Source organism: Mixophyes fleayi, chromosome 10 (genome assembly GCF_038048845.1).
Source record: "Mixophyes fleayi isolate aMixFle1 chromosome 10, aMixFle1.hap1, whole genome shotgun sequence".
Classification (NCBI taxonomy): domain Eukaryota; kingdom Metazoa; phylum Chordata; class Amphibia; order Anura; family Limnodynastidae; genus Mixophyes; species Mixophyes fleayi.
This window is the reverse complement of record NC_134411.1, coordinates 101,621,064-101,644,130: the sequence shown is the minus strand read 5'-3', so window position 1 is coordinate 101,644,130 and position 23,067 is coordinate 101,621,064. Positions and strand designations below refer to the sequence as shown.

The window sequence follows — 23,067 nt, the reverse complement described above, 5'->3', positions numbered from 1 at the left end:
TGTATTATCGTTACTAGAGTAATTACAACATGGATTTAAAGCCTGCGAACAAAAATCAGCGTTAATATTACCGTAGTAATAATAATACTGCGCACTATTACCGTAGTAATGGTAATACTGCGCACTATTACCGTAGTAATGGTAATACTGCGCACTATTACCGTAGTAATGGTAATACTGCGCACTATTACCGTAGTAATGGTAATAGGGAACAGGCTGCGTTATTCTCCCAAACGCGGCCAATTGAATCGGACCCTAAAAATACTTTCTATAAATGTTGATCTTTATTGTTTTACTGCTGCAATGTTGTGTCATCATTTTCTTGAACAATTTCTGATCTTCTACCATCTTCGCTGGTTGGCTGCGGCCTGGACTCACTACTATTTTGCCAGAGAGAGAACAAGAAGGGGGGGGGGGGGCTGCAGGAATTCTCCTCCAGATGCGCTAGAACCCCCCTCAGCTTCCCTACAAGGTAAGCCAAGGTCAGGGGAGGCAGTGAGACAACGCAGGGACATTCTCTCCTCTGCCAGATGTGCGTTAATAAGGAGCCTGCCCTCCCAGCTAATAAGGTCACTCGCTGGCTCCAGCAAGACGAGGGAACGCTAAGGGTCTTGGCTCCAGCGCAGCTTTCACTTGGCACCGGCTGCTGTTTCCAGCTTCCTAATTCCCTCCAGAGCAGGGGGAGGGGGGAGTACAGGGGGGGGCTTATGCTGGACACGGCTATCTACAGGCCCATCTCTGCTATTATCACTGTCCCAGTTTCCTCCACCAGAGTCCAAAAGAGCCTCCTCCTGATTTCCTTCCAAGCAGCCACAATAAAGCAGAAGTCTATGGGTTAAGTTCTTCCCAGGGTGCAGAAATTCCTCTGGTTCTGTGATTATTACATCAGGAGCTCTGACTTTCCCTTTACACAACATCCTCGCACCAGGTTTACTGCACTTTAATGAGCTGCTACATGAAGAGAGCTGTCTGCTCCAGTACATGGGGCTCTGCAATTAACCCATTGTCCGCAATTTGTTACAATCCTTCATTCATAGCAGGGAAGTGGTTAATGACTAGAGACCCAAAGGACGTAATTTGTAGGTGAACATTTTAGTTTTATAAACCAAAGGACGCAGACTGTGCAGTTTACATACAAGATGAGTCTCCACTCATGAAAACTGACAATACCAGACAATTAATTTATTAACAGTCATTTTTATGCCACCTACATATTATATGGTGATATAGCAAGAATATGACATCGTTCACATCAGTCCCTGCCCCAAGGGAGCTTACAATCTATATTCCCAACCACGTAGAGACACACAAAAGATAGTTTCATGAGAAGCCAATTAAACTTACCAGTATGTCAATAGCGTGAAGCATCCGCAGCACCCGGAGGAAACCCAGACAAATACGGGGAGAACATACAAACTCCACACGGATAAATGTTTGAAAAATACAGATAGACATTCACAGAAATGGTTTCTCAGTAATATTGTGCAATAACAAAATGAATTTGGCACAAATGCATTTAATTGCTAAAAACTGTACCTCAAACTGCACCATGTACATGTAGGACAAGATAATTGTTAGTGCTTTTTATTAAAATAAAATAAAAATGTTGCGTCACAGGTCCTGCCAGTAACTCCCACCACCGTATTTGATAAGTAAACACCTTGGTGTTTTGTTATAGCACAATCCTGGTCATAATTGTAAAAGATTTTTGTACTTCCATTAATACCTCTATTTGTCTTACAACTCTTTATTTTAATGAATAAACAGATTGCCTTTTTTTCCAACTCTCATTGGATTAATGATATTAACTTTTTAAGTTCAATGGGACTAAGCATAGGATAGTGTCCTGTAATTAATGACTAACAAATACTATGTTAATGTGAAGTCTTATGTGTTCTTACAAGGAAATGGAGCAAGATAAACGATCGTATGTGTCCTTACTCATATATCATAACGTGATCTATTTTCTCAGTGTTTCATCTGTGTTTACCAACTCCTTTGAATGGAGCATTGGATGCTTACATTCAGCACCGTGTTGCCTAACAAGTAGGAGAAGTTGTTAAAGGACAATTGCACAAAAGAGTGAAAAGCCATTTTTGGGTACAATATCTGGTGTATAACCTGATCCCAAAACATCGCTCACCCTGGGTCCGCAGTTGTCGCCCCCCCTGGCACCCCCAGAACTGCTCAGCTGGCTCCCACAGGTAGAGTGTTGTCTATAGACAACATGCTGCCTGTCTGCAAAAAAGACCTTTTTGGCGAAAGTCTGGACCTTCGTCTTTGGGTGCTGACCTTGTAACAATGGCAGAAAAGTCACCCTGCTGACCTGTCCCAAGCATCAAAAATAGACTAAGATTGAATTATTCATTACTCAGGCTACAGCAGCTACAAATCAATACACTAGGGACCAGTGAGGCACTTAACTCTACCAATATATTTTCACTACAAAACCCTTAGCAAAATGTTAAGGGTTTCATTTTCTAATATGGTCCTGGAGCAGTTGCCCAATCAGCTCCCTTGTTGCTTAGGCCCCGTGCAGCCATGAAAATCTTTTTGGGTTCTATTCAACTCAGTGCAACGTGTCACTCTGGAGTGGCTCCAGGAACGGTCTCACGGGCACTCCGTAGCGATGCAACGTCACAGATTGTGCCTCGCACCCCACAGAGACGTTGGGCACCGTAGTTCTCGGAAATGTGCGTGGACAAACAGCGCTTAGGATTGAAGTTGTGTCTTCTCTTTTTGGTACTGAGCTCAACTTGTACTGCTGCATTGTGAAAAATTGAGATGCCCACATTTTGTGTGTAACATGCAAAAGCAGACAGTATTTTTCTTGCATATAAAAAAAACAACAACACACAACAACTTATTTGCACCACTTGTATCACAACATGGTTTGCCTGGGTGCAAATCTGCACCTTTACCTGGATTCCCTCATATCTTTAAGTGTAGAACTAAGTGCCGCTCTATGCAACATTGACTCGTCTCTCACTGAACGAGTACCTAGAAAACACGGAGGCTGTTTATACACAATGAATGAGCCGATGAGGAAGGACGACCACAAACTTCCCTTAAATACCTCCAACTAGTAACATTCAGCCATAAAAAAAAAGAAAACTCCTCGTGAGTAAGCTTGTTGCCTGCCCTGTAAACCCCCCCCCCCCCCCCCCCCCCCGGTCCCGAGGCTGCTGTCCCATTAACATACTGGCTCCAGCGTGTCTACCACTTTCTATGCGATATTGTCCTCTGCACTCTCGTTCCTCTGCACTGCTCATTAAGGTGAACCAAGAGCAGACATTTCAAATACAAGCGTCAATAGAAAAATGATGTTACCTGTGAACAGTAAGACAAACATATCATCGGAGAGGAGTATATAAAACTACAGGCATTATCCTCAGTCACTGGCCAGATCTCAGACCACTCATGTCCTTTGTGAATGTAATCACTGTCTGCACTGTACAATGGACACTGTATCATAAACATGTTTAAGTCTGCTCAAAAGTCAGTTTCAGAAAACGTTTTAACAGTGAAACTAATAATCTGCTTTTACATAAATTAATAAAATATACCTTGAAACATTTTTCCAGACACTTAAAGACCATGTACATTCTGTGTGTGAAATTAATATTCATCAAAAACTGAATAATATACCCTAAATTACTAAAGTGTTAATACTTTTCTAATTGTGTCCATGACACCCCTTTGTAGCAGGTTATTGGTAGGAAGTTGGTGCTCCTCTGTCTTACATCAGCTTGAGTCAGCAGAGTGTGACTGTCAGCCATGCAGCCTTGCTCTGCAGAAGTAAATCATGCCTTGTCCAATCAGAGAAGATAATCATACATTGTATGTCATGCTTAAATATTCACACATATATATATGCAGAGATATGATTAGTTTGTGCAATAATTTTACATTTAATCGAGTATAGACTCACAAACAAGCAATATCATTGATCATCTTCCAATAGTGGTTGTTGCTGTTGCACGCACAGGCGCCAATTCCCAAATTTCCAAGTGATCGTTGGCCTTGCTGACCCTACATACAGCTCAGAACAAGAGAGCCGCAGACAGCAATTGGCCACTGATTTGTCACACACACATGTTGACACGAACACCGGTAGAAGGATCAGGAGGTTAGAGGTAACCAGTCAAACAAAGTGATTTGAGGGTTCCTCTAAAGTATAACATACCACGGTATATGGTGGGCTCTGTCATTATAACTGGACCAAGCAGTCAATCTCAAGCCGTTCACATTAATGGTACAACGTGCCGAGACGTCAATATACCCTCACTAAACTATTATGACGTTTACAGCTGTATAATGATTATGGATAATTGGTTTATTCATTATACGCCCCTCCCCCCCCCCCCCCCCAATACTCAGTCAAAAAAGTAAAATAAAAACATACAGGAAATAAATGCAACAACATTCAACTTGACAGTTGCCCATTTCAACATTTTTCCACCAATGCAAAAAGACTATTTAATTAAGAGATTATTAAATATATATTTACAGTGATTTATTCTAGTATAATTGTAAAACCCCAAATTTAACTGACATTTTTTTAAATTTAAATGTTCTTTTTCAAATTGATAAGTTAAATATTCCACGTATGGATAATTTAGGAAGTAACAGGTATGAATTTACCCCCAGCATCGGGGAGTTTTATCTCCACGATCCTCTAGAAAGGCTGTCACACAGCTGAGAGCTGGAAGTTCATGGCTCCTTTACAAAGTGCACTGTACAGTCCCTGCCGCTCGCCACTTCTCCCCCTTTTCCAGTAACGGCGCCTATGAGTTTCTTTGTTTTGATGCTATAAAACAAACCAGATGCCTCTCTAATCCCCACAGATGGAGAGGATTTGCAAACACATCCAGTGTGTTCCCTGGCTGGGAGCCTACAACGGAGCAGCTACCACATTGCACAGAACCCTACTGGAAGGAATTGGGATGGGGAAGAAGAGGAGCGAGGAGGGGAGAGGGGGGGGGTCTCTCTCGAGTAATCTGTTCCTTATGTCTAGATTAGAAACTGACAAGGTGTCAACGTTTGCATATGTGTCCAAAGTTTCAGCCCACAGGACTGTACTGTACTCAAGTCCCCCCCATGGGCAGACGTAGGGGGGGGGATTACAGGTGCCAGCAATCCCCCTTCACACTAGAGAAAATATGCCCACTGTATAAGTGATAAGAAATTTGCTGGTCTTTCTAGAGCAGAACATACAACGCATGGCTGCAATATATAGTATATTGAGGAGTATGTATATACACAGAATATTATGGGGAAACTGGAACCCTCCCATCAAAATCCTGAACTTGCTGCTGCCTCTATTCATATAACTTATCTTTAGCCATGGGAAACAAATACTGAAGCTATATTCACTGTGTGACAATGGGATTACAAGGACACTATGGGGCCGAGTCATTAAGGCAAAAAAAGGAGTAAATGTTCTCGGGACAAACCATGTTACAATGCAAGGGGTGCAAATTAGTTTGCACATAAGTTGAAGACAAATACTTGATAGCTTTATTTTTACACTGAAATGTAAAGTTGATGTAGGACATGCCCTACCCCAGCTATAAATCTGTCCACACGTTTTAAATTTACCTTCCCCTCCAATGCAACATGGTTTTGCCAAGTAGCAAAGTTACTCTTTTTTTTTTTTTTTTTGCTTTGCTCTCTTTAATGACTCAGGCCCTATATCTCCAATAGTTATAAAGGATTTTTAGCAAGAGTTACCCTCAAAACAAATAAATGCAAGTTTGGGGTAATACGTAATGGACTTCAGACAACTAGTTTGGCGCTAGATGACATTTCTGTGTATATTCACAGGCATGCCATAAATAGGGATTCACCTGTATCCTGATTTTCTGAGGACAGTCCCGATGTTGCTACTGGGAATTTTGGAATGATTAATTTCCTAATATATCCCCTGAGGACATTTTCACACTGATGCATTTTTTTGTTTATGGAGAAATGGGGTAAAAATAAAAAAAAAATAAAAATTCATGAAAATGTAAATTTTTCCAGCAGTTAATTTCATTTTTACAGCCTACTGAAGCAGTATTTCATGTGATTGACACACAACATTCTATCATTTATTCTTCATCAAACCAAAACAATGGTTCATCTCAGCCCTTATTAAAAATCAGGACTATGTGATGCTAGAAGGACCAATCAGAAGCACAAATACAGCATTCATAAGTAATATGGCAATTTGCAGCCTCAAAACAAGCCAGATTCGGGCAAGTCCATAAACCACCAGGTCGCCACTTATCAAATTTGGTGACCCATATTTGTGACCAAAATAGACGATGACAAGATCAAAGCATGTGATCAGAAATGTCCGAGTTTAGCCTAACAATCAATCCCCCTCCGCCAGACATACCCTGTGTGTGCTGGGAAACTGGAAATCACTCATCTAAAAACAGACAGAAACCGGCTTCTGAAATCAATGTCACAAAAGTATAAAGTCTTAAATGAATAATGATGTATTAGAACTGCATATTAGCTTAGACTATGGTACCACAGTTTAACCATTCAATAGAGCTCTCCTTTGTTAGACTGGAAGGGAGAAAATTCAGAATATTTTTCCTGCACAAGGGTCTAAGGGTGAGAGGGTCTTACACAGTAACCCCCCCCCCCCCACCCACACCTGCTGATACCCAAATTAAAAACTCACTGCCTAAGCCGCAGGCAGTCTGTAGGGAAGCCCTGGGCAGCGGGATAAATTGGGCGTTTGGAGGGGTGCCAGTCCCAATAATGTGCTGGTATTGGGGGGAGGAGAGGCATTCAGACCGGGATAACATCTAGTAATTAGGTCCCATGGGGACAGCATTGCAGCGAGCCAAAAACTGCAGGAAAAAGACAGATGTAAATCAGGGGTGCCCGGACACGTGACGCTTGTAGGTATTTCTGTGCACAAAAATACCTACACACCAACATTCAGGGTAAGTATACATATACACAACGAGCAGGGAAAGAATACATGCACACATAAATAAATATATATATATATATATATATATACATACATACATACATACATACACACACATATACATACACACACACGTAAAATACATATATATTTTATCAGAACGGTAAGGTAAATTTACAGCATAGAGTTCCACACTCTTTCTTGTGTCCCTAATGCTAGATAGACAGAGACCAACTCCCTAGACACTGGCCACTATCTGGTAACGGTCACCGCTGAGCAATGAAGCAGACAGGTTTAAATAGTTTACACTCCTCCCACGGCCCTAACTTAATGCACAGGTTACACTGCAGGTGCTCTGTTTGATTGCAGACACCCCGTCAAGCTGCAGCTTGCTGTGGAAAAGATGTTTTGTTTTTTAAACCACTTCAAAACATGTAGTTAAATCAGATTATTTACTATTATTTAGTCACATCTGGAACGGCACAGCCACAAGCTGTATTTTCTAGTACAAATTTATTCATCCTGGAAATTAGCAGAGGAATGGATGATCATTATTATGAGTTAGCATAGGACATCAGAACCATTTCTACCCAATATCCTTGCAGGCCCTGAGCCTTCCAAACATGTGCAGAAGGCTGGACAGCAGCAATCAGGTGGATCACATAGCTGGTGGCACAACGCTGGGACAGAGTGTAAATCGGGGAATTACAAACCATGGAAGCAGTCACTGTATGGGGTGATGCGGTACTCACCAAGCCAATTCTCCAGGAACTAGACATTATTGAGGCATGAGGCACAGAGTACCACACGCCCTGTGCAATAAAAACACAAATATAGATTACATAGCAGCTGGCGATCTCTAATTTACAGGGCAACACCAAATCATGGACGCCTGTGTCAACATTTTTTGTTCTGTACACTGGGTGTAATTCTCAGTATCCGTTTTTAGTCTGTATGGATGGAAATTGCACAGCATCACTTCTGTTGTTATGTATACTGGGTATAATTCTCAGTGTCTGTTCTTATTTCGTACATATAGAAACATGCTCAGCACTTCTCTTATATGTAATATAAAACCTTCTATTTTCTTTCTTCATTGCAATATAATAGGACATTATTCTGTCTTTATAATCCAATGTGATAAAAAAAATCTAAATAAATGCCAGAGCAACGTGTAAAAACTTAACCGGCCCCAATGTGTAATGTCTGTAATCCTCTCCCTAAAATCTGTGTCTTCTGTTCTGCGCAATGCTCAATGCTGCTCCAGAGCTGGGGATAATAATACATGCAAGGCAGCCTTACATACAAACACTCCTCTAATAAAGGCATTAAGCCTCACCCTGGATCTCAGCCCATTTGGGAAGGTTGCAGGTTTTTTTGCATTCAGGTTTTTTAACCAGGCGTCCTAGCATGTGAATCCGGAAATCCCCCGTAAATGAATGGCAGGTGTTCACAGACCACTAATCTGGGCTGCAGTCTGCAGCTATGGCACCGATACAAGTTACACAGATCCCTTAAAATCGCTATCCAAAAGAGCCAGGCCGCCCATCTATTACTAAGACACAGAAGAACATAGCTAGACGCTGCGCCCACTGATGTGGCAGTGATGTGGGCATTCTCTAAACGCAAAACTAGGTATCCACTATAGCTAGCAAAGCATTAAGGGGAATTTGTGATCTTGTCCTTAAGTATGACAGCCCACAAACAGCCCGCACCATTGATTTTCTGAAGTAAGAGTAAGCCGGCCAAAGTAAACCATTGATTAAACCCCAGTCACAGATTTAAGTACATTTAGTCATGATTTAATGCATTATCTTATATATATGTAAATAAGCTCTAGGACCCTTGTTCACAAGATTCTTAACTCTATAATAAAATACGGTAACCTCTGCAGTCTAGGCACAGCGCCCCAAGTGGCCAATTGGTGAAAGACGGCAGAATCTTTGCTTCAATTTACCAAACGCTTTTGAATAAATCATTTCTCAGACGTATGAGTATTTGTGCTCTAGTCAGCACGACGGAAAACATCATGGGATAGGGCATTAGGAAATATGATACACAGGAGAATAAAGTTGTTGTAACCAACAGCCAGGTTTTGAAGTGTATCTGGTGCAGTTTAAAAAAAAAAGGAGGGGAGACCTAACTAGTTGCTGAGGGATACAGCACCTTTGTCCTATCCACCAGCTTGGATAATGCTTCTAACAAAATATTTCAAAATATATTAAAAGAGATGTAAATCTATAGGTTGGAAGTCAAATTCTCAGACAACAAATGTAAGAGACTTCTGAGTGTCAGCTCTTCAGGCCAGCAGTTATTACAGTATGCAGCAATAATAAGCCTGTTATTTGCACAAAGAGTAACAGATAGACGAGCTGGGTCCCTAATTTGTTAATGGGAGGAAGCTGGTGACAGACCAGGATGTCACTCTCCCAACACATCAGCGCTCACTACCCCGGGGGATAGGAATGTGATAACATCCCAAAATATCCAAAACATAACAGCTGCAGGCACTCCTCTCTCCTGCGCGCGTGTTTACACCCAATAATAAGCTGGGTAATACTGGATTGTATTATCCTATCTGGGAGGTGTCACACGCTCACTTAAAAAGGTTCCCAAACACGATGGCCAATCAAGTCTATTCTTAGACCCGCATTATATTATCCCAAATAGAGTTCTGCGGAGGAACAGGTAGTTTTACAGAAGTGCAACGTTCCGACCATGCAATCATACAATCGTCAACTGCTGCTTCTCCGTTTTGTGCAGGACAAATTCTGGGGAGAAATAAAAGAAATTCTATGTCCAAAGGCAGAACCAGATGACTGTTATTATATGGGAAGACTAGTGCAATTTACTGCCATACCTCTCCAGAACCCACATGGCTCCTTGTAACACCTCATACGTTGTAATGGGACATAATACCGCTAGTAAGTAGCTGCCGAATATGGCAACAGTCCTCACAGGTCAGAGACTCTTCTATGTTTCCAAGTAATTCACCATTTTCGTAATAATTTGACCACCTGGGGGCACTGTTCTTTCAAGTCTATAAATGTTAAAAGCACAAACCCATATATGTCTTAGAACACTAGGCTAATTGGGGGGTCATGAGAGTGACATGTTACGATGCCCTTGCTCAAGTCTTTCACATTATTTACAGGCCTGGGGTATAAAAAACTTCAGATGAAAGTGTACCCTAAAATTTCTGACATCCTTCTGTTTTCAAGCATTTCTTTATATCATTAGACAGGATACAAATGTAAACAATATAGAGAGTACAGCAAAGCCTGTCCCCCTCCCCCATATCGCAGTCCTGATGGGTCCACATCACAGGAAGAATAAACCTACAGACAGTCCCGGAGCTCCTGTATCGCTGAGATCTGCCGTTAAATAATATTCTTACTCCAACAGGGCGACAGACTGCGGGAACAAGGCTTTATTCATAGCGAGCCACACACACGTCTGCAGCCATAGCATACAAGGTGAAACAGATTGGGGGGAGACCGTTACATCTGATTGGGGAACAGCCAAAATAAAGTCAGGACGCCACTCTGCCATGGAGGGATTTTCCTGTCTCTCCTCAGCCTGGGAGGATTTTAATGTCCTCTGACACGGTGCAGGAAGAGAGGACTCCTGTTCTGTGTGTCTGCTGGAAGCACAATGTTTATGTAGGAATAAGTGTAACCTTCAGCAAACAAATGCCCGGGACAAGAGACAGGGAGGAAGATGCCCTCCGAAAGGTAAAGGAACACCACACACACTAATTTTATTTATTATATATATATATATTTTCACAGGAAAACCTGCAGCCACATAAAATGTACAACTTGCAGATGAGATAGGTAGGGATCATTGCTCGCTTTATACTCATACTTTACTGACATGAGCTAATATGAAAAAGGGATTGTGAAAGAAAATAGCGAGCGCACTATATATTATCTGATTTGGAGCGTTTTAACTGTGCAAAAACAGGAGATCTAGTGGGGAATCAGCGCTAATATTGCCAACAGACTGGCAGATTCTCAGCCTATGTGGTTGTTTCTAACTAAATCGAACCAAACATTTAACCTCCTTCTTTAAAGTTCAGCTTGAAGCAGAAAGGAAAAACTGGGGAGCCAATGACATCATATTTTAATTCATGGGATCGTTAGGATTAGGCAGAATGTGAGTAGGTTAATATACAGGTGTTTCTGCCAGTAGCGGAGACGTCTTCTATGTAATACTGAGAGTGAAGTGCAGACTTGATTTTGAGGGGCTTTCAAACAATATGGTAAAACTATGCTGTATATACAGCCATTTAAAAAATGTTTTTATTAATTATTATTATTAATAATAGTTAAACATAAAAAAGAAAACTTAAGGGGGAAAAAATAGGTTTACAAACACCATTTCATATAGATGTGCATTTCAACAGCACAATCTTCCTGTATCAGTGTGACATCCCTACATTGTGCATCTGGGGACCCTGCTCCTTCCACTGTATAACTCTCAGTCTGTGACTTCCTGCTGCCTCCATTCCCCTCTTCACATCATGTCAATGCCCCTGTCACATACAGCCCTGTCCTCACTAACACATCACTCATCTCCTGATATACTCTGTGCTGCTGGGGGACCCTGCTCCTTCCACTATATAACTCTCAGTCTGTGGCTTCCAGTTGCCTCCATTCCCCTCCTCACATCATGTCACTGCCCCTGTCTCATGCAGCCCTGTCCTCACTAACACATCACTCATCTCCTGATATACTCTGTTCTGCTGGGGACCCTGCTACTTCCACTGTATAACTCTCAGTCTGCTGGGTGTTCCTATGTCTTCCCATTTACCCTCCCGTATGTAACTGCCTGTGTCTTCCCACTATTACCCTCCTCACACTAGGACACTGCCCCTGTCACACGCAGGCTATATGCTGCTCAGGATATCTGAATACTCCAATTGGCTTCCCCAGTCACTGCAAAAGTGAGCAGGAGCTGAAGACTGAAACGCACTCATTATTCAGCAGACACTATAATTTCCATACATTTCTACCTCTGCTGGTAACATATTGGATGGACTCTGTGTAAGACACTTCTCCAAGAAACCTCAATACGGGTGTGATATATCCTACTGGCTGATAACGATTCTGCTGACATGTATTTTCAGTAGTGTGCAATGTGTGACTACAGCATGGTGAGATTAATCATTCAAGTCTACCATCTGGAAAGACATGTAATTAATCACAATAAAAGTCTTGGCCTCACATTCATTTTCCTTATACAAGTCCTTTGGGCTGCAGTGAGATTGGTGATGTGGGTCACATCTTACATCTATCCGTACTAAGATCCCGGCTCTAGGCCATATTTATGGGGCCCTGTGAGACGGACACGGTCGCTGCAACCAAACAGCGATTATTTCATTTCATATTTTCAGTCATTTTATCATAGAAAGAGAGGAACTAACAAATGCTGGCAAATTAACTGTCCAATCAGCAGACGCTTACACCCTACCAGCTGCTGCGTGACAGAGTCAGCACAAAATAAGGAATGGGGTCGGAAGATGCTCTTTAATAAACATTCAAGTTCTAAGGAAATGATCAGATCAAGAAGGAAACAGATTCCCGAGAGACAGGAAAGTTAGGACAATAGGTTGTGATCTCAGGGTGAGGGGTGGATGAAATTCTTCTGAAAGACCTAAAATCGTTACAAAGAACAAAAAGAATACAAACTATTTTAATAACTAGAACAAAAACAGAAAAAAATAAACAAAAAAAACATCAAAACACCATGTAAGCAGCGGGTAGTGTAGAAGGTTTATATGAGCTTTCATCAGATCTACGATCTCAGTGATTGCTGGCTGACAGCCAGACGTGTGCTGATTAACCTAAAGAGCCCGATCAGATTGAGATCAGATTTCACTTTATGATACAATCTGGTTTCATTACCAATTTGATCTAACACAACATAACTTGATCGCAGCATTTAAAATACATTTAATCAGTTCAGCACAAGTGTAATACAGTCACTGCCCCAAATGGTTCACTGTTGCCTTCAACAAAATAAGGTCTCTATATTTTAGAGGTAAGAAAAGTCAGCCACCGCGTGGTTCTAATCTTGACCTGTCGCCAACAGTCATCGAGGGACTAATACTGGACAAATAATGCCGTTCCGTGGGTCCCGACGTCGTCACAAAGAGTCTCTGTGCGGAGAAAACTGGGTAACAGACTTGGGACAATGACATCACCTACGGGCAACACACGAAGACTCTCAAACCATGAATAGATGGGTCTGTTCCTCCTGAAATCCCATCTCAAGGACGCATTTGTTTCCCTATCCCAATCCTCAGCCATATTTCACAATCACCTCTGCATGTAAAAGGTAAAAGCCATGTGCAGGCAGACACACGTGTGTGGACCCCGCAAGACACGACAGGACAGACTGACATAGGCTAGCCCTGTTTAGCGTGGGCAGCCCCGGAAAGAGAAGAATATTTCAACCCCTTCCCTGCTAGGGACTTGGAGCTGAGTTCCCTGGAGACAGGAATAAACACAATATAGTGCGATGAGTGAGAGCCAAGAGAAGCAGCAGTGCCAACCTCTGCTCCAGCCCAGATGTGTACAGAGGGAGAGTTTGGTGGAACTACCAACGCCAGCATGCCCTAGGTGGCACAGTGGTTAGCATTGCAGCCTCACAGCTATAAGGTCATGGGTTTGATTTCAACCAGGGCCCTATCTGTGTGGAGTTTGTATGTCCTCCCTGTGCTTGTGTGGGTTTCCTCTGGGTGCTCCAGTTTCCTCCCACATTCCAAAAGACACAGTGGAAGGTTAACCGGCTTCCGACTAAAGTAACCCTAGTGTGTATGTGTTAGCGGATATAGACTGTAAGCTCCTGGGGCAGGGACTGGTGTGAATAATAAAATATTTTCTGTAGAAGACTGTGTAATATGTCAGTGCTTAGGTCATCATTCTGTGCCTCCCTCACCCAGCCCATGTCTATGGTTATTTCTGTATGTAACTGAAAATTCATTACATTTCTACAGAACATGATCAGTGTGATCTGTACCCTCTGCCCACCAGCTGCCCCGGCCCACACATTCCAGATACCAACGTTTACATGTGGATCTCCTGAAATAGGTCAGTGATGGGCCGGGATCCAGAGGCCTCCCCCTGGCACATGCCCACCTCTAGTCTAAGGCTGAGGTCAAAGTGACAGCTGGGTTGGATCCCTGCCCAGCTCAGAGAACAAAATATCACCCGACTAGCCAGTCGCAGATGGGATGACAACGGCTCTCAGTGCCCTCCAGGACAATATCGCCTCTACAGGGTTACGACGAACATCAATATTATTTATGCAACAAACGGCACGGCTCCCACAGATTGTTTTTCTCTAAATTCACAATGTGTATATCTGACAATAAACGGACGGCTTTCAGGAAAACGATTTCACTAACAATGAATGATTTCAGAGAGCAATCTTACTTTTCATAAAGCCTACTTATGTTGTGCATTTTGCCCAGTAGAGGCCCTCTTTTATTGCAGTCTACGGATATATATCCTTCATTCTGGAAGCTGCATTTTAGCTGTCTATTATGTTAATAAATAGAATTAGGCTGAATAAATAACAATTATATGTTTTACTGAAAATTTACTCACGAAAAAATAGCATCAAAATAAAAGCCATTGATAAGGAGATATATCCCCTACTTTACACTACTGACAGCCCCTCTCTACGTAAATAACATTTGTATTTACAAGTACGGTTGGCACCGCAAGTGCCCGAAAACTGCTGGCTCCAGATCCGGATTGGCTCTAGCAGATGAGATCTAGTTCTAAAGCCAAAATAAACCCTCCATACTGCTCCATAAACCTATACACCATAGCTGCGTCAAAACAGCTCGACCAAGCCACCCAAATATTCATACAAGTGGTTTCTCATCCGGTCTCACCATGTGTACACAATTCATTCCCTTCAGTACAGTATCTCAGAGGCCAAGGACAGCTACACATCAGTTATACGGAGTCTCTAGTGTCTAGATAGCGTTTAAGTACATTCTTATCGAGCGTATGCCGGCTCTAAAGGACCTGTCTACGGTGCAATATTTGGGTTAATGTATGGGATTTATTAACAGACTTTCCGGATGTTTTCCAATATGTAGTCCTATAGCTCCTCCAATATTGTCATATTATCACTTTATCCCTGGCTGGTAACTCCAACTCCGTACACAGCTGTTTATCTGAATGAAGGGGCGTTTTGCAAAAATAGTTTCCATGTACAGTAAATAACGGAACTTCATCTCTAAATTGGGAATACCATAGATCCCAAGTGCTCTGTGGGTTTACTGCTCTGCCAACAACTGGGGGGGGGGAGTGCACCCCCCCCCCTCCTTTTATAAGGGAGTGTTTTCCCTCTCTCAGTACAATACTCTGGTTTCTATAGCAATCTGTATTGCGGCGATTATAGTATACAGAATAGGCAAATCAACTTCATTCATCCAACTTTAAATCCTGGCTTCTGATTGTTTTTTTTTATAATTAGCAAGCTCTTTTCTAATACTGGTCACAGACAGGTAAGTTCAGGTCATTTGGCCAAATTATTGAACACACAGACCACATATGGACTCTACTTCCAGGGTAAACAGAGGACAAAGTTGAGGCTACGGAGAAACATGCTGAAAGGGTTAATTGGCAGACTACGGGGCCACTGCTAGTAGACAGACAAATAGAGGAATGGGGAAACGCAGCCGATATCAGCAGCGGGCACCCACACAGCTCGGACTCTCTCCAGAGGCAGATTTGTGGGACTTGGCCCAAGAAAACCGCATCTCAATTTTCCAACAGCTGCTCTCGGTCTGAAAGGAAGTTGTTGGGGTTTTTTTTTATATATATATATTCTATAATAAGAAATGTGAAGCTGGAGAATAAAATAACATGTTCTGCACTTTATCCAACGCCTCCGTCACCAGTTCCTCATCTGCAGGGAAATCCCACCCAAGGTTTGTACATTCAGTGTACAGCTCCACAGCCGCTGGGAAACCCTGCACATATGGCCGCCTCCGTGTAACTGAACCAGTCCCGTCATTTGCAGTCCCGGCCTCCCCAAGGCTACATTACGTCACCCTGTCACTGATAGAGGGTGTTCTGATTCCTGTGTATAACCTCCCAGGGCATCCTGCAAGTTGGGGCAGCTTTTATTGGACTTCACTAAATAATTCTGGTAACAAAGAGTGAATGAACTAATTAGCATTTTTCTTGTCAGGAAAATTACTATCCAGGGACAAATCTAATAAGAGCTGCTCTCCCAGTGATTGGTACTTATACTATCTGCAGATAACCATGATAACTCCAACATTAATCCATCAAGGTGTGCAGAAACTGAACAATGTCACTATTTTATCTATAAAGAATATAATTCTTGTGGACTTTAGACAAAACACTTAATCTGCCCAAACTCTTGTAGAACTATAACTACCAAACAGCAACTCTGAGCCTACAAACCTTAGGGCTCTGAGATATCGGTGTAAGGGCTCTTACACCGATACCTCAGAGCCCTTACACCGATACCTCAGAGCCCTTACACCGATACCTCAGAGCCCTTACACCGATACCTCACAGTCCTTACACCGATACCTCACAGTCCTTACACCGATACCTCAGAGCCCTTACACCGATACCTCACAGTCCTTACACCGATACCTCAGAGCCCTTACACCGACACCTCACAGTCCTTACACCGACACCTCAGAGCCCTTACACCGATACCTCAGAGCCCTTACACCGATACCTCAGAGCCCTTACACCGATACCTCAGAGCCCTTACACCGATACCTCACAGTCCTTACACCGATACCTCAGAGCCCTTACACCGATACCTCAGAGCCCTTACACCGATACCTCAGAGCCCTTACACCGATACCTCACAGTCCTTACACCGATACCTCACAGTCCTTACACCGACACCTCAGAGCCCTTACACCGATACCTCAGAGCCCCTACACCGATACCTCAGAGCCCCTACACCGATACCTCAGAGCCCTTACACCGATACCTCAGAGCCCTTACACCGACACCTCACAGTCCTTACACCGATACCTCAGAGCCCTTACACCGATACCTCAGAGCCCTTACACCGATACCTCACAGTCCTTACACCGATACCTCAGAGCCCTTACACCGACACCTCACAGTCCTTACACCGATACCTCAGAGCCCTTACACCGACACCTCACAGTCCTTACACCGATACCTCAGAGCCCTTACACCGATACCTCAGAGCCCTTACACCGATACCTCAGAGCCCTTACACCGACACCTCACAGTCCTTACACCGATACCTCAGAGCCCTTACACCGATACCTCACAGTCCTTACACCGATACCTCACAGTCCTTACACCGATACCTCAGAGCCCTTACACCGATACCTCAGAGCCCTTACACCGATACCTCAGAGCCCTTACACCGATACCTCAGAGCCCTTACACCGATACCTCAGAGCCCTTACACCGATACCTCAGAGCCCTTACACCGATACCTCTCAGAGCCCTTACACCGATATTGACCAGTCATATGACAGATAAACTGCTAATGTAATGCACAGATATATATTATATATATATATATATATATATATTATTATATTTGATGAACATATGTATCTAGGACAACCTGGTGATTTTGGCCCCATGTCAGAAAGGGCAAAAGAAGGGGGGCAGTTTGGTTACAGGGACCACCGACTAGGAAATTACACGGGCGTTCAGGGGGACCCTATCTAGTGATTCTACAGCAGCCTTTCCGTATTGCATTGTCTTGGCAATGCAATGTACAGATGTTGCAATTTGGTTTCCAAAACGTCATGGTGGTATTCCAGCCGGGTGCGTCATACGCTGGCCTCTAGTACACGAGCAGACGTAACTGATCTATAGTTACAGCTTTCTGTCAAACACAATGTACAAAGACTGTGCAATGACTCTTTCTACCACAATGGGTAAAGAAGTGCATTGGGTCTGAAACTGTGATCTCCAGCAATGTCATTGGGCTACACACAGACCTAGGGGTAGATTTACTAAACTGTGCTTTTGAAAAAGTGGAGATGTTCCCTATAGCAACCAATCAGATTCTAGTTAGCATTTTGTAGAATGTAGTAAATGAATGATAACTAGAATCTGATTGGTTGCTATAGGGAACATCTCCACTTTTTCAAAAGCGCAGTTTAGTAAATATACCCCACAATCTGCATTACACTATAGTGGGGACACAGTCTGATGAACGTGTGACAGCCTAACCCTATTTATTTCCACAAGTCTCTAATTATTATGTCTCTGGACATTAAACAGTTAAAGAATGGTGTTTCAGCAGTGTGACACAACGCTTCCATCCCACCAAAACGTGTAGCAACAAATTCATATCCACATAATATGAATCCCCAAATCTCTGGCTTTGTAGCAGCAAACAACTCGCTGCACGTTCTTTTCTACACAAGTTTAGGAACTCTCTGCTGGCTGGTGAGGCCATCATTAAATTATTGACAGGATGTACAGCCTCAGGACAGTTTGGCACCAGTCAGCTGATCCTTGAACCCAGGGAGCACTATCGAAGAGATGTTCTTACACAGAGCCAGACAAAGGCTTCCCCCATTAGGAGCTGTGACTGCTATAATCCTCAAATCACAAACTACCATCAAGCTGAGCACATTGTGGCTGCCGGTGCCTGTCAAACTTCACAAAAGTCTCTGACAATCCTCTTCAGCAACACGTCAAATGCAGGACACTTTGCAGAACAGGACGTCTGTACCCAAAAAACGCCTTATGGCTACTGATTACTAGACTCCAATTAGTAATTTGATAGTTTTACTACCCCAGTTTTGGATTTGAAAAAGATAGCATTGTGTGTTATTTTATTCCAGTAGATATGTTGCGCAACAGTAAGAGTCCTAAGGAATATCTAGGTCTTCTGGAACAAGTAACACATCGTGTTTCACACTACAGACACACTGGGACTATAAACAAAATATTCCCCCACCTTCACTAAAAACACATCTAAACAAACCCTGAAGCAATCAGTTGTCTTCTGGGATTACATAGATAATAAATTGGAGTCCAGTGGTGTACAATTTAAGTGTTTTAATTGATATTTTTTGTTTGTTTTTTTAAAACCTGCCTGTAAGGTGCCAATAGTTGGCTATTGCACTTCCACACAAGTGCTTCATCATGAAGACCAAAGAACATGCAAAGTTGACAAAAGGTTGTGGAAAAGCAAGACGATTTAAAAAAAACTTAGCATCCAAAGGAATAGTCCATCCAGAGAGAAGGGCATTTCCTAGTGAGGCCACCAAGAAGTCTATGGTTACACTAACAAAGTTTTCCATTACTGCAATTGGACTGTCCACGGAACAACTCTGAAGAGACCCAGATTGGACTAAGGAGGGTATATTTACTAAACTATGGGTTTGAAAACATGGAGATGTTGCCTATAGCAAACAATCAGATTATAGCTGTCAGTTATTTAGTACACTCTACAAAATGACAGCTAGAATCTGATTGGTTGCTTTAGGCAACATCTCCACTTTATCAAACCCACAGTTTAGTAAATATACCCCAAGATGTTCTACTTGGCACAAGCCTAAGACTGTGGATAATTTCAAGAACACTATACTATATCCCTAACAGGAAGCATGGTGGTGGGAGCATAATGCTATGCGGATGATTGTCTGTTCAGTGACTGGAAAACTGCTCAGAACTGAAGGCAAAATGGATAGAGCAAGAAATAAGATAAATCTTGGAGGAAGACCTGCTGCCCTCTGCAAGAGACCTAGGACTTGGGAGATGGTTTACATTCCAGTATAAAGTGGGTGCACACTTATATAATCATCTATTGTATTTGTAATGAATTAAGTTTTAGACCTCCATCATTTATTTAACATTACAGAGCATTTTGTGCTGCGAACTGGTGAGAATTGCAGAATAAATCCTTGTTATTGCCTCCGAGATAATACTGATAGCTACAGACTTACATGTTTCTCCATTACAACATTTCAGACGTGAACGGATACTACCTCTCTGCACTATTTACAATGATTCCGGTACCTTGTGCATCACATTAGCCCTTGTAAGACAAGTTGACGTTACACTGTATATATTGGCAGTGTCAGACAGTGTGGCGTATGAATAACACAATTTACATCAGATTAAACATACGTTTACTTACAGATTGGCTTACGGCCGGTGAAGATGGTACGGATGATCCAGAGTGCCCCATATTAATGTCCACCAATGCAAGTGGCTTGCATTCAGTACAAGTTCCAATAAGTAACTGTTTTCCATCATCCACAAACAAGCTGTTGGGCACTCTTGATGCCAACAGGAAGACTGGCAGCCGGGCTACCTGAATGGTCTTCAAGCCCAGCACCCGCTTCTTCTCCTGTCTACAGAAGAAGCACACAAAGGTTTCCACTTGGTATTGCCTTGACCAGGAGCTGCTGGGGTGTTGTGTCTTCATCTCATGCTGGAACCACTGCCCCAGGAGGTCATGGTAGCAGAGCCCGCAGGTGGTCACCAGGCCCGTGGCATCCACAGGTCTGGCTCTGGGGGCAGGGGGATAGACAGTCAGGAAAGGGAAGAAGGGCTCCTTGTCTGCATACCTGCTGGGTGGGTTGATGCTTAGTTGGTACTCAGAGCCTGGACCCAGCTCTGTCCCACACACATAACAGATAGAGGTAGGTGAATGGTGGCTGCCGAGTGCTCCTCCTCTCCTGTTAGGGGTCACTGCGGAAGGGCTGGGATCTGAAGAGGCAAATACCTGATGGTACCTGCCAAGAAAACTTTGCACTGAATTTAGGAGCTCCTCATTCTGGGACGCCCTGTAAATGGCCCAAATATCTTCCAACACCCCATAGCACTTCCTACAGCTCTGCACCTCCCCTTGCTGGGTAGCCCCACGGGAGCCTGGTGGGCAGGGCAGCTGGGTGATGAAAGGGAAGTGCATACTGGATTTGGCATTGCCATTAGTGATCCTGGAGCGTACTATTTTGGTGTGGTTGGCGCAGTCCTCCCCGCACAGGTAGCAAGCAACTGGTCCTTTAGGGTGAGGGTCACTTAGTCGAGAGGGTGCACCCTTCTCAGGTGTGCTGCTGGCATGGAGGGGCACCACATACAACCGCTGTAGGACTGGCACATTGGCCATATCAAAACTGTGCCACTGTTGCATGAGAGAAGAGAAGCAGCTGGCACACGCCCTGGCACTGCCACCTGGTGTGATGGGGTGGGCACCAGGTGGAGGGGTGTGCAGCCACAAGAAGGGAAAGAAGGGTGTTTCGGGTGAGTGCTCCTGTTTCTGCACGTGGATGAGATTGCTTGCGCTGTGAGAACCACATATGTAGCAAATCACTATGAGGTGCCCGTTCTCTTTCTCCGGGTGTCTGTCAGCCCCAATCTCTGCACCCTTCCCGGGTCTGTCATTAGGGGATACACGACAGGGGGCGTTATGTAACGGTGCCAGGCTCGCTCTTGGCACGGGTGCCCACTGTCTCCTGACGGGTTCTGCGCCCTCCTCCGGGTCACTGAGCGGGGTGTCAGAGAGGTCAGACAGTTCGGAGTCGTAGTTGGGGTTCCAGTCCCGAGGGTGAGACCGGGCCCCCTCCCCGCACTGATAGGGCCTCTTCAGCCAGTACATGCGCTTCTCCAGCGGGGTCCGACTGCGCTCGAAGGCGTCCCACTGCGCCCCCAGGAAGCGCTGGCACACAGCGCACACCCGGGCACAGCCCCCCGGGCTGAGCGGCTCCGCCCCGGGCGCAGGCTCCTGCTGCTGTAGGAAGGGGAAGAAGGCGCAACCCTCCCGGGCCGGGCACCGGACTGGCAGCCGGACCTCCCGCCCCCGGGGCACCCCTCCCCCGCAGATGAAGCAGTAGAGCAGACCCTCACCCGCTCCGGGCGCTGCGCCCTCCTCTTCCTCCTCCACAGCTGCCATTAGCCGCTGCTTGCGGGACATTGGGGCGGCCCCGGGCTCACTCATGCCCCCCTCTACTGTGCCAAGCCCCCAGCTGCTGGGCGCATCTCACCCGGAGCTCAGAGTTTGCGCAAAGTTTGTGCGGGTGTTGGGGGGAGTGGGCGCTGTGCTGACCCGCCCCCCCTGGGGCTCCTGACAGTCGCTGTTCTTGGAGTTGTGAGCCCGCAGCGGGTTGAGCAGGACACAGGATCAGCCCCCCAGACCCGCCCCCTGGCAGAGCACATGGCCGGGCTCAGGGAGGGGGCGACAGCAGCACACCCCACTGTAACCCCTCCTCTGCCAGACTTACACCCGGGTATCAGTACTCAGCTGCTATCTCCCTCTGTGCAGACTGCACTATAGGTCAGTACCGAGTATCAGTACAGCGCAGCATACTGCGAGCATCTCACCCCCTGGAACTAGAGGACCATGCTGCTCTGTATATCAGTACCGAGTATATTCCCCTTGTAACTAAAGGTCCATGTGACACTACAAACTTGTAGAATGTACATCCCCCTGTAAGACTAAATTTGGTCACCATGCTGCAGTCTATAGTGGTACTAAGTACATACCCAAGCTGCAGTGTTAGAGCTATGACCAGGCTTCACTACAGATTACTGCTGGATATACACACAACCCTGCTCATCCTATAGTATACACAGACACACTGTTCTATTACTGGCACCACCAGCTGGGCACAGTACTGGGCATGTTCTAAATATGTAGGTCCTATACTTCTTTACTACAATATTTCACTTTTTAGTGGTTTTATTCAGGATTTCGGAAAGACTTTTGATTTTGAATTCTTGTTTTCACAAAGGATAATAATATCTGCCCATATCAATGCCTGCCTGTAACATCTGCCTGTACCTCCACTGTGCCTGCCCCTAACATCTACCCGTACCTCCACTGTGCCTGCCCCTAACATCTGCCCGTACCTCCACTGTGCCTACCCCTAACATCTGCCCGTACCTCCACTGTGCCTGCCCCTAACATCTGCCCGTACCTCCACTGTGCCTGCCCCTAACATCTGCCCGTACCTCCACTGTGCCTGCCCCTAACATCTGCCCGTACCTCCACTGTGCCTGCCTCTAACATCTACACGTACCTCCACTATGCCTGCCCTAACATCTCCCCGTACCTCCACTGTGCCTGCCCTAACATCTCCCCGTACCTCCACTGTGCCTACCCCT

At 44.4% G+C, this 23,067-nt stretch overlaps 1 protein-coding gene across 3 annotated transcripts in view; it reads right to left on the bottom strand.

The window, feature by feature from the left end:
- GSE1 (Gse1 coiled-coil protein) overlaps window positions 1-23,067 on the bottom strand; it is a 293,567-nt gene that overhangs the window by 232,327 nt on the left and 38,173 nt on the right. For 2 of the 3 annotated variants that reach the window (XM_075189330.1, XM_075189331.1), the window contains exon 1: window positions 20,099-22,071. The exons of the other annotated variant lie outside the window; for it this stretch is intronic. In XM_075189330.1, the coding sequence (XP_075045431.1) occupies window positions 20,099-21,901 (1,803 nt within the window). In that variant the 5' untranslated portion in view covers window positions 21,902-22,071. Of the gene's footprint in view, window positions 1-20,098; window positions 22,072-23,067 lie in introns of those variants that run through there. 3 annotated transcript variants of the gene reach the window in all.